This window comes from Setaria viridis, chromosome 7, assembly GCF_005286985.2.
Source record: "Setaria viridis chromosome 7, Setaria_viridis_v4.0, whole genome shotgun sequence".
NCBI lineage: Eukaryota > Viridiplantae > Streptophyta > Magnoliopsida > Poales > Poaceae > Setaria > Setaria viridis.
In genome coordinates, this window is record NC_048269.2 from 27,895,513 (window position 1) to 27,908,157 (window position 12,645).

General features: G+C 48.7%; 1 protein-coding gene across 1 annotated transcript; it reads left to right on the plus strand.

Annotated features, from left to right (window-relative positions):
- Positions 1–4,135: 4,135 nt before the first annotated feature.
- Positions 4,136–5,356, plus strand: LOC117864828 (uncharacterized). Its single transcript, XM_034748915.2, has one exon. The coding sequence runs from the start codon at positions 4,607–4,609 to the stop codon at positions 5,141–5,143; it is 537 nt and encodes a 178-aa protein (XP_034604806.1). The 5' UTR covers positions 4,136–4,606; the 3' UTR covers positions 5,144–5,356.
- Positions 5,357–12,645: the final 7,289 nt, after the last annotated feature.

The following is a 12,645-nucleotide window of genomic DNA, read 5'->3' on the forward strand; positions in this document are numbered from 1 at the left end:
TGAAGATACTTGGAGTGCAAGGTAAGGAGGCCGGGCGATTAAAATCAGCCCGGATATTACGGGATACTTGTTGTAATCTGACTCAGATTGTTTTACATGTAATAACTTATTAGGATTAGATTCTATCCGATTTTAACCCTATGTCGTGAGCCTATATAAGGCGGCTAGGAACGTCTCCTGAGGGTATCTCAACTCTCCGCATACCATAACTGCAAAATACAGGACGTAGGGTGTTACTCTTCGGAGGTCCGAACCTGTGTAAACCCTCATGTTCTCGTGATTACCTTCGAGTTCTTGATCTCGCAATCCTCCCTGCCTACAAATATACCACTTGGACTGCCGGGCTACTAAATTCGATAGTCCGCGACAAAATTAATAAAAACACATGATGTACCATTGAAATTATATTAGTGCATAATTAAATTGCTAGAGTATATTTCAACTAAGATTAGTTTCATCGCACCCTCGAGCTTAATGGATTAGCGACATTAGTCTGACGGAAAATCCTGCAAGCCATTATCCCAGCATATTTCTCTTTACTTATATAAAAAAGAGATAATACCTATTTAAGGGTTAAATATGATATAATCATTTAAGACATGCACATTTTGATCAAAGGGATGTAAAAAGTAAATAAAAAAGAAATAGCTGTGAGTATTTCCTTTTATGTCAACTTATTTTTGTTTTACATAGGGAGTACACAAATGTGATGAAAAGGTCCACAACTTTATCCTCAAACACATAACTATATCATTGCATCGATAAGAAATTGGGAAGAGTCAAAATGAAAATGTGAATTAGGATCTTTACCAAAACACAATCCAATTGAACTCTAAAGCAAAGTTTGTACCTACACTCATGAAGATATCAAGGTCAAAGTTAGATGTACAAACTGCATAGATTCAGCTGGATCATTGTTGACGAGGACATCACTTCTACAAATACAACCACGCCACTTACAGCTATAGTACCATCCATTCCACCACCTGAAGCTAGGCCAACAATTCACAAATTTTACACAAGAAAGAGATCGCAATGTGCTCCTAATCAGGAACCTTGGTGTTGAAGATAAAGATATTTGAGCTGATATTTTGTGCTATTTTTATGTCTGTCCACAGGCAGTCACCACTTGCAACCAGCTAGAGTATAGTAGGCTAAACTATTTGTTTGTTAGCTGTCCAGATTCATGGAACAACCTCCATTTTAACAGTAGTAATAGACTTAGCTGCTGCCACTACATTGTAGTAGCATGCACTGTAGCAGCATCCCTTTTGGCTATAAAAGGAGGGGTACCTCCACATGTAAGAGTTGGTTTTGTTTTAGTTGTGTTGTCTCTTGTGTCGGTTAGACCAACAGATCAACTTCTACTCAAAGCCCCATCATAATCTTTCACTACATACTTGCAATTTCAGATTGCTTGCACCTTGTTCTTGCTGTTTTTACTTCCATTTCTGGCAGGAATAGACCCGAGTGGTCAGGTCAACTTGGTTTTGGTTAGGCTGATAACATTTCAAGGGGTTGGTTCAACGGTTTCCAGGCTATTAGAACCTCTTGGTCAGTAGCCTAGATCGTGAGAGTCACCCCCACAACTGGAGGGCATCCATCCACTGGTGGAGAACTCACCTATTATCCCGGTTGGTAGGGTGCAAAGATCTCGAAAATGCATCCGGGATAAACCAACCGGGACAAAAGGGGGGGTCTTTTATCCCGGATCACTCAACCGGGACAAAAGACCCCCTTTTATCCCGGTTGGTATTACCAACCGGGATAAAAGGGTTCACCCACGGCCGGCGCTGCAAAAAAAAAAATTCCCGAGCTCCCAGAAGGCCCCCCACAAGTCACAAGTCACGCGATTTTTCACGCGAAATATGCGCGTGCGCGGTTCGTGGGATTCGAACCCACAACCTCCAGCCTCGCGCATAGCTTCCTTGCCATCCCACCTACACACCACGTCTGACTATGTAGGGGATACTATCCTTTTGTATTAACTCGTGGGGGACCCTTTTATCCCGGTTGGAAACACCAACCGGGATAAAAGGCCCCCTTTTATCCCGGTTGGTGTTTCCAACCGGGATAAAAGGGTTCGAGGATTTAATCCCCTTCCAGCCACCTTCCAATGACCTCGTTGGGGGACCCTTTTATCCCGGTTTGAAACACCAACAGGGATAAATGACCCCCTTTTATCCCGGTTGGTGTTTCCAACCGGGATAAAAGGCTCTTGACCCTTTTATCTCGGTTGGTGTTACCAACCGGGATAAAAGGGGGGGGGGGTCTTTTATCCCGGTTGGTGTTTCAAACCGGGATAAAATGCCTCTCAGAGTCTTTTTTTCCCACTAGCCTTTGCAACCGGGATAAAAGGTCCCGGTTGGTGAGCCCCCCACCAGTGACCGAGTTTTAGTCCCGGTTGGTGAACCTTTTGTCCCGGGCCAACTTTAAACCGGGACAAAAGGGGGTGGATGGAAAGTTATTTCTCTACTAGTGATCTCACCGTAAGTTTGGGACACTAAAGTGGTACATCATTTGTAATCAAAATATTCATTAAACAAGTCTAATAAGCTGATGTATTCGGGTGATTCTTTGAGGGTTTGTTGAGCATCTTCTTATGTGAATCTAAGTTTGCCTAAATTTCAATCTAACTAAATGACCAAGTTACATAAGCTACAACGATTTCCTTGCTTTCCTTAAAGGTATTAAACCTATGATTAGACAAAAATTTAAAGGATCACTGAGAGCTAAATATAATATTATATTGATCCATAGTATAAACAATATAATTAGACAAATTTTATAGATTAGAGTATGAAAGAAAGCTACGTCAACGTGTTTTCAAGCAAAACTAATTTTAAAAAGACAACTAAAAGAAGCTACTATCTTTATAGTCACATCCATTTAAGGAAATGATCTACATTAGTTGGAAATCATTAGTTTACTTCCTCACTAAGATCTAGGTACATAATTTTTTAGATATGCCCCATCCTAGTTTATTATTGGACATTTGCAATGAAACGAGTAGGTGTATCAACAAGGACTAATAGTGTTACTACGTGTTCTAAGGGGTAGAATGATTCAGTTACAGTTGTGGTAAGATACCTAATTCATTTTGGCTCCTGGCTATCTAAGATATCTGGCACGAGTTAACCCTTTAGAAAGCTATAAAAATCTCATTCGATCAACTTTACTCTCCACTCTCCGACCAGGAGAATAAAGAGATGAAGTGAGCAAGTGATTGGGGGTAGAGTCCCTTCTTTGTGGCCCCTTGGGTCATTTAGGAGGAAGAGGTGTAAAATAGCCCTTTTAGCCCTTGATCGTCACAAAAGCTACGAAAATGTTCTTAAGCCCTTAGTACATGATACACATTCTTACATGGGCTATGTCATTTAACTAACGGTAGCAGCTCATGCTTAGTTTTGGATGGTACAATAAGGTCGAGTAGTTGAAAATTAGGGAAAGGACCTAGACTTAACTCGGACTCTAGCCTTGAGAATTTCTCCCACAACCACATCCATGTGCACTTGTTGCTAAAAATGGGGAAAATTAGATGGAAAAAAGAGCCTGGACACCTTGCGGGTTACAATTGAACTTAAGATTTGCGGGTTACAATTGAACTTAAGATCTGGCCACATGTTACATACATGATGGTTACAATTGAACTTAAGATTTGCCGGTTAAGCCTATTGGAATTGTTTCTGCTGGGCGGGCCTTGTGGGCTACGTGAAAGCCCCACGCCCGTTTATCTCACAGCTACTCTGCTTCAATGAAATGCTGAAGAGGGAATAACCTATAACCACCTAACATGCATCAAATCCCAACCAAAATAAGCATGGCGGCGGGCTGCCTCCGAGGCTCCAACACACGGACCTCGCCGAGCAACGTGGCCAGATCTTCGTCCCTGTCGTTACGCACGAAGATACGAAGGGGTTCCGGATTAGGTTCGTGCTGAATATCTTCCGCCGATACGGCGCCTGACGCCGGCGCCGACGGCTTGGACGACGCGTCCTGAACATTTGAATACAGGGCCGTCGCCATGTGCCGGCATGCACCTACCAAGGGTCCGTGAACTGTTCCTGCGCCCACCCGCTGTTGATGCATACATCCTGCTTGCCGGCCGTGTCGTGTCAAAGATGGGTTCTATCCGTTCGATCATCTCAGGTCTTTCTAGAGCGTGTGATATCTGGTCCTGTCTGGACAATACAGTGCAACGATTTGGGTCGAGCTCGGAAACTCCAAATGGTAGGAACTGTAGAATCGGATTTGAAAGGAACTTGGCAGAGCACATGAATACAGTGAATCCCTACGTGTAACCAAAGCTGTGCCGTTACTCCCCGACAGTGGGACACGCCGTGCTGACATGATACGCGCGGCGGCAGCTCTCTCTTCCGGCTGGGATGGGCGGATGGCCCTCTCGTAGATAGCCACGAACCCCGTGCCGCCCTTCACGAACCGTCCTGCCGAAACGCCGTTACGCTCGTATTAAGAGAGCGCCGGAGTCGGGCTCCTCTGCCTTCCCCGCGTCCCTCTCTCCGGCTCCCTCGATCCCGATCGCGAGCGCACGCACACGCACTGCCTCCCTCTCCCAGAACGCCCCGCACGGAGCGGATCGAGCGCGATGGACGAGTGGCGCTGCCGGCGGCACCCGCCCATGCCGGGCGGCGGCGTGTGCCCGCACTGCCTCCGCGACCGCCTCCTCCGCCTCTGCCCCGACTGCGCGTGCCCGCGGCCCTGCGCCTGCTCCTGCGCGTCCTCCCCGTCGTCCTCGTCCTCCGGCGCCAGCGCCGTCGGCCGGGTCCACAGCCTCATCGAGCGGGAGCGCCGGGTCGCGCGCTCGCGCTCCGTCGCCGTGCACGCTCCCGTCGGCGCCGATCGGGGGCGGCCCAAGTCCGGGGTCTGGGGCTGGGTGTCGTTCTGGAAGCCGCCGCCGCCGCCGAACGCCGCAGCGAGGTGCAAGGACGTGGAGCAGGAGTACGACGACGCGGTGGCATTGGCGAGGTCGAGGTCGGTGTCGATGGCGCCGGCGCCGGCGGCAGCGGAGGTCAAGGGAGCGCAGAAGGCCGGAGGGTGGGGTAGGCTCATCCCCGGGAAGATCAAGGCGCTGCGGAACCGGAAGTCGCGCGCCGGCGGCGACTGGCGGGACAACGTGAGATGAAACCGATCGCCGGGTGCGCGATTAGTTCGGGTGAGCTTGTTACGTTGTTCGTCCCTGGATTAGGTGGTGGCTAATCAGTTATATCTTGTTCTTTGTTAATTTCCTTGATCGTGCGTGCCCTCTGGCGCCTCGCTAATTTGCTGATAAAGGCCTTTCAGTTGTTTCGGGTGCAAAGTTGCGAATTATGATCATAGCAAACGTACATGGTACGTACGTTAGTGGCTTCTATTTGTGCATGCATTTCTCTGCTCGCATCAAAATTCGGTTTTTGTTTTGACGGGTCAACGGAATGGGAGAGGATCCCTAGCTAGCTAAATTAGCTCGGATAAAATTTTTGCATTAGCTAGGTTGGCCATTTTAAGTCCACCTTTAACCTCCTTGTTTGGATCATAAACGGCTAACTTTTAGTTGACGCTCCTAATTGCATTAACTTGTGAATAATCGAGAAAAAATCACAAAGTTAAGAAATAAAGATAAAATCGCAACCACACTTTAAAGCAGGAAAGAACACAAATATCCTAGGATTACATTGCAAAAGAAAAATAGAACAAGTTTCATTCCTGACAACAAGACTGTCGTTGTTGAGACCAAAGGAGGGAGGGATGAGAGAAGAGGTCCATCGACCTTGATGCATTTCACTCTTTTTATCTAGATTTTTGGCTGCGATTACTCAAAGATTCATACGGGCAGGTTGTTCTGTCGCCTATCGGGCTATTTTGTGTTGATTTGCCAGCCCGTACATTTGTTGGCCCGTTGCTCACACTCCAACGACTCTCCCTTCCCCTCAACAGCAACAGCCATGACGACAGTGGCGGAGCTTGGGCTAAATTGGAGGGGGGAGGTGTGTAAAAAAAAATACCAAGTTTGTTCAAGAATGCATGATTTGAGTTACAAATTATATTTGCACATTCATTACGTTCTTATTCATAGTTCTTTCATGATTCCACAAAAAAATATTCTTAGCATAATAGCAAGGTTACTTAGAACAGGAAAAGGTTACTTGCATAAATGTTTGGCTCAATATGTACTATTATGTAGTAGTCTAGTAGAGATAAAATTGTTCATACAAGAAGAAAACCAATGAGGCGTTTGATTCTATTAGGGCAAAAGGAACTCTACATGTCGGTTACACAAAATGAAATGAACAATTTGGAAATTTGATTTGATTAAACACATACTTTCTTGACGAAAAATGTGAATTTAAATGCTATTCTTTATCAAATTCACCATTCAAATAACCGCTATATTGGGCTGGTAGTAGTTCTTGAAGCAAACACAATTTACCTTTTCATCTGTCGCAACTTCGATTTCTCTATCACTAAATGGCGGCCACGTTGATATTTTATACTAATCCGCCCTCACACCTTGCAGGCCAATATAATGGATCAGTAAGAACTCGCACAACAAGGACTTTCTAAACAACTCGTATAGCAATGCATTTTCTATTTCTCGAACGCAGACAAAAAAGCATCCTTATACAGCAGAAACGAATTTCGTGAAAGGAAGTGTTTACCTTTGTGCGGACGGACGGTAAGGAACTCGTACATGCCCTGCGCGGACTCGCGGCGGCGCTCCGTGCACGAAGAGGTGCGGATGCGTGCAGGGAACGGATCGGAGGTCTAGTGTTCGACGTCCGCCGCCTTTGGATCTATCGCGCTGCAGTTAGGATTACGAGGATACTCCGTTCCAAATTATTATTCATTTTAATTTTTCTAATTACTTTTGTTACGTATATAGATATAGTACGCATTTATGCAATGTATTTAGAAAAGCTAAAACGAACATTAATTTAGGACAAAGGGAGTAGTGATTATGAGAATCAAGGTTCTAGAGTAAAATGCACGGTCGGCCCACGAACTTCGCACTACTATGTTCCCGAACTTCTAAAATACACACATTGAGATACCCAAACTTGTTAATCGGTTCACATGAGATCTAAATCTATATTACCGATATTAAACTGTCTGCGTGGCATGCTAACTGTGCATTAACGTGGACCCAACATGTGGGGTCCGCATGTCTTCTCTATATTCTATCTCTACCTACCCCCTCTCTCCCTCGCCCTTGCCGCCTGGTTGGAGATCCCTCCCCGCCGCCGCCGGCCGCCAACGCCATGGAGACCTCTAAGGATCTCCTTACCTCGCATAGGCTCGAGCAGCGAATGGGCAGGCGAAGGGGCGGAGCGGCGAGCCGGTACGGGTGTCGACGACAAGGCGGACCACTGGGGCAAGCTCTTGTCCGCTGCCAGGTGCCTGAGCTCGAGCGCCCCCGTCCGCTACCGTCCGCTACCATCGGGAGTCGACCTCGAGAGCCTCCCCATCCACCCCTTTTGAGCCAAGCTTGAGTGCCTCCCCGTTCGCCGCCGTCGGGAGCCGAGCTCGAGGCCAGTGGTCGAGGGGAGGAGTCAAGCTCCACGACGGCAGTGGGAGAGGGTGGGGGCAGCGCTCGACTCGAGGAGCAAGCAGTGCACGACCAGTTGTTGGGCTAGCGGCGCTCGGGGCCGTCTCGCGCCCACCGCTTGGAGTTGAGTCGCGCCACTGGGCTACCTCATTCCCGCCGCTCGGAGCAGTCCCCGGCACTCCCCACGCCGTTGGGGGCCGCCTCACCCGTGGCTCGGAGTTGAGCCACACCGCTTGAGATTCGATGGGATAGAGAGAGGGGTGAGGAAGAGAGAGGCAAATAGGAGTGGTGGAACTGACACGTGCGCTCGACATGTTAGGTCCACATCGTTACACAATCAGCATGCTACGAAGGTATTTTAAGATGAACATCGGTGATTTAGACCTTACGTGATTAGCAAATTTAGAGATATAGATGTGCATTTGGAAGTTTGGGGACCTAGATGACGCTCGCTACCAATTAAGGACCGACCGTACATTTTACTACGGATCTGGATAGTAATAATGTAGCATGTTTAGATCCTAAGGTCATGATCCGCATAGTGTGTTACCTGAAAAGCTCAAATGTCTACAATACTCTTAGTTTGGATGGGGAATAATGTTTAGGATAGGGGTACAATCCTCATTTCTCAATCTAGAATCTCTAAATAGCTAGGTTGGAGGAAACAGTAGGATTATTAAATTCTACATGGTTGGATTCTTATAATTCATACTTAGCAACCCGTTTGGATTTTATTAGTGATTTTTAGCCGGATTATATAATCCATGTGGATCCAAAACGGGGCCTCATTTGCATATGTCTAACGCTGAATTAACAGAACCCCTTCGCCATCTGCTAAGCAAACTGCACCACTGGTCTCCTTAGCAACAATGGAAATAAACCGCACAGCGGCTACTTCAGCACGGCGAAACCACCTAGTCCGGCGACGACGACCAGCGGAATGACGGACACCCACACAGCCAGCCTCCCCCACCGGCGCCTGCGGTCGGGGTCGCCGGCAACCCAGAACCCCACGGCCACCTCCACGGCGCCAAGGAGCGCAACGGCGACGAGTACCCCGTAGTAGGCGTAGACCAGCGCCCTGCCGCGGAGGAACACGCCGCCGGGCGACCGGTGCAGCGCGAGGACAAGCGCGGCGGCGGCCTTACCGGCGCCGCCGCCGACCAGGATCCGCACGAGCTTCTTGCCGTCGTGCGCCGCGTCCGCCATCTCCTCTGGCGCCGCGGTGGGCATCTGGATGCAGAACGAATCCATCGACCGTCGTGTCCCTGGCTAGTGATGACGGCTGCCGGAGCCTCCGATCGCTCGCAGTCACAGGTGGCTCTCGAGCTGATTTGATCGGTGGCGCTTTGGAAAAGCATGTGAAGTATATATAGGGATGTGCTGGGAGTTGAATACTTGAATGGTTGTACAAAGCGGGTAGGCGTAGCCCGATGGCCCGAGCGTGTGGCAGAGTAGGACTTTCTGATTCGGGCCGCAGAAGGGTGCGCAGTAGAAAAAAGAAAGCTCGATCGGGTCTGATGTGACAGCGAGTGGACCGAACTGGTTCGGACGAGCCCGAGCCCGAGCCCCCTGGTGATAAGAAAGGCGATCTCGCACCGGTGCTATAGAAATTTTATTTTCCGGAGGTGGGTGTCGTTGAAGAAAACTATGTCAACAGTTAACAAGGGAAGTAATCCTCCTCGTTGCAGCAGGGCAGGATGGAACCATGTTCGCTTCAGCTTATCAGCCGGCTTATCAGCCACCGAACAGTATTTTTCTCTCACAACAAATCAGTCGTTTCAGCTTTTCAGCCGACTTATAAATCCAGCCGAACAAGCTCATGGACAGCGACGGCCTACCTGCCTTAGATAATTCTACTTTTGCGTGGGTTCATCGGTTCCTCCAGCCTACGTTTTCCTTTGGTCATCAACTGATTAGTATAATGTGTGTGAAAAAAAACTGACTGGGAGGTCCCATGTGTTTTTTTTTACTTTTTACTGTACACGCTCACATGATCTGGAAAAGAAAAGATGCAGTATGCCGAGGGAAAATTGCCACAGCATTTTTTTTTCTTTTAAACGGCCGGCAAGATTCTTCCGCCCAGCTTGTATTAATACATAAGGAAAAATGTTACAGCAATTTACACTTCCGTATTTATTTGTTGCGCATATCTGGTGTGGCTTTCACCCCGGGGTGAAAAACAAATGGAAGCTCATGCCACGGCTGCACCTGCTGAGCTCATTGACACTCTCTGAATCTCTGATAGTCTAGTGGAAAACTCTTTTGGCGGGCCGGGCCACCCGCCCGCTCTGCAATCGCTTGCTCACTGATCAGTTATTCAATTGACCCCCTGTCCGCTGTCCCCCACCAGCTCGATCGTTCGCTCTCGAATTTCAGAACAGACTTTTCGCCTCACGTACAAAGATTACGGAAACATGCCAGTACCACTCCAGAAATTTGAAATAGAATCAACATGTCTGTGAACTTACTATATATATCATCGCAAAATACAGGAAGTTCACATGGTGCGGCAAATGCATATTATTCACTGTAAATTTGTAACAAAACAAGATACACAGGACATAATGGTATTTGACACGCAAGTTCAAACAGACATGAAAACACACACAACTTATATCCTGCAAACGGGGACACCCACAAAGCTCCAGCACGAGAGACGCAGAGCGGCAACAAGCTAGCGCAACCCAGTGGACATCGCACCGTCACTTCAAGACCGCGAAACCTCCGACGCCGGCCAGGAGGAGCAGCGGCAGGACGGACGCCCAGAGCACCGCCACGCCGACCGCGCGCCGGCGCGGCGGGGCCGCAGGGTCGTCGTGGGAGAGCCAGAGCCCCGTCCACGCCTCCGCCACCCCGAAGAGGACAGTCGCGGCCAGGACGCCGTAGTAGGCGCGGAGCAGCGATCCGGACAGGAGGAACAGGCCCGCCGGCGGCCTGAACAGTATCATGTACAGCGCTGCCGCGGCTTGGCCTACGCCGCCGCCCACCAGGACCCGCCGCAGCTTCGCCACGTCCAGGATCGCCTCCGCCATGTCGGCTGCGGTGGCCGCGTCGGCGCTGATGGTGTTGCCGCCGGCCTCCACGTCGAGGGGACCCATTGTCGTCGGGCGATCTTGGCTTCGGAAATGGCCTGCTGCGGGCTGAGCAAGCTGCGCTGTGCAGCGGGAGCTGGGTGCGGCGGAGAGAAGTGCTGAGGTTGGCTGATGAAGTGGAGTGGAGACGGATGGTGGCGGACGACGGTGGATTTATAGGCTTATAGCTGGGCTTCGGGCCGAGGACGTTCGCCGACGTGGATGGGGACATGGCTGGGCGGGCCTCTAGGCAGCCCAGCCCGAGGCCCGAGATGCAGTCAGAAGTAGAGCGGTTGGGTGTAGCCGAGCCCGAGCAGGAGGCGAGCACTGATGTGGACGCTGGAAACGCCGGTGGAAACTTCCACGGGCGTTTTTCTGGTGAAACGTATGGGTGGAAAGAAACAGGAGAGTTTTTAATCATGAATCCAAATTAACTGAAGAGGTAGCGTACTTAATCAAAGAAGACGCCCAGCAATTCAGCTTTGCTACACAAGGACTAACAAATCAGTAGTCGAGCATCTCGCTGGTTCGATCACCCTCGTCAAACTAAATATAAAGCTGGTGAAAGAAGCGTCGGAATTGTAGCACTGTTTCTTGCTTTCGTTCTTCAGTTTTCAGGGTATTTAGTTGTCTAGTTTGCTTGGGAGTTTTTGTTTTGTTGGGTTTGGACGGCAGTAGATGAGATACTGCCTGTTGTACAGACTTGCTCTTTTTTCCTTTTTCTCTTCTAATAAAATTTACGGCAAAGCTTTTGCCATTCCTTTCAAAAAAAAAACTTCCACGGGGCAGCAAAAGGGAATAGACTATTGAGGATGAGAGGAGGGACAATATAGGATATGGAACTGCATGCCAATATGCAGAGGGAGCAATAAGAAAATTAATTCCCTTTTTTATCAGGGTTCGAATTTGTAAGTTAGAAAATTTTCTTTAAAAACTTAGAATTTTTTTTGGGGGGACTCGAGCATGTTTATGCAAGAAACATCACCATCAGTTTTACAGGAGGAAAAGTCAATTCGGTTTCAACACTATCCGGGGGACTGAATGAGCCAAAGAAGGCTTTCCTTTTTTTTTCTTTTTTTCTTGTAAACTTTTTATTTCTTAAGATATAAACAGTAACGGGCGATCTCTCCTGTTTTCATAAAAATAAGTGGTATATAGTATATTTACATGCTTAAACTTCAGATGAACCAGTGATAACTTAACCAGTGATAACTTGTTTGAGCATAGGAGCAAGGATTCACCTGATAATGACAATAATTCTGCAATATGAAACTCGAAGTTCCAACGAAAGATTCAGCAACTTGAGATTCTCGCTGTGACTTCTGATTTTTTTTTCAATAGGAAATTTGAAAATTCCAACTTCATGTTCTAAATCTGGTCAAAATGCAAAATTACAAATTCCAAATTCCCAATACGATACCTTAAGATCCAAATAGATGCAAGTAGGCTAGTCGTCATCAACTAGTACGGATACTAATCTTAATCTAAATATGATGAAAGATCAAAAAGGGGATCAGGTTCCCTGAGTACAACAGTATCATCCATTACATCTTGCATATTGTCCAGCAGCTTCCACATGATGCCAACCATGGAACTAGGAACTCCATGAAGCACACAGTGCCTAATCTCAATCTCTGCCCCTTCTTCATATCTTGCTCATGGACGGGGTGGTACTGCGCCTTCAAATCCACCTCGCCAGTCACCACCACCGGTCAGGCCATGGTCTTCACCCATGACACTAAGAAAAAATTGGTCACCGCCAAGCCATTAGGGTTGTGACCGCGTGCGGTAGCCCCTGGAGCATCCTTGCCCCACCGCCGCCACCTTTAGCCCCGCCGCTCGCCCCGCCGGCGGCAAGCCCCTGGCGCATCTTGCCCCGCCACCACCGCTGGCGCTCGACCCGGACCGCCGCCAGGCGCCCCTCGCCCAGCCACCGCCTGCCGCGGGAAGGGTGCTGGCACGGGAAGAGGCTGCGCGGGAATCGCTTGGCGCTAGCCCCAGCCCGCTGCCGCCTACCGTGGGAACAGC

Coding starts and splice junctions, on each gene's coding strand:
- LOC117864828 (XM_034748915.2), top strand. CDS start 4,607: ATGGACGAGTGGCGCTGCCGGCGGCACCCGCCCATGCCGGGCGGCGGC.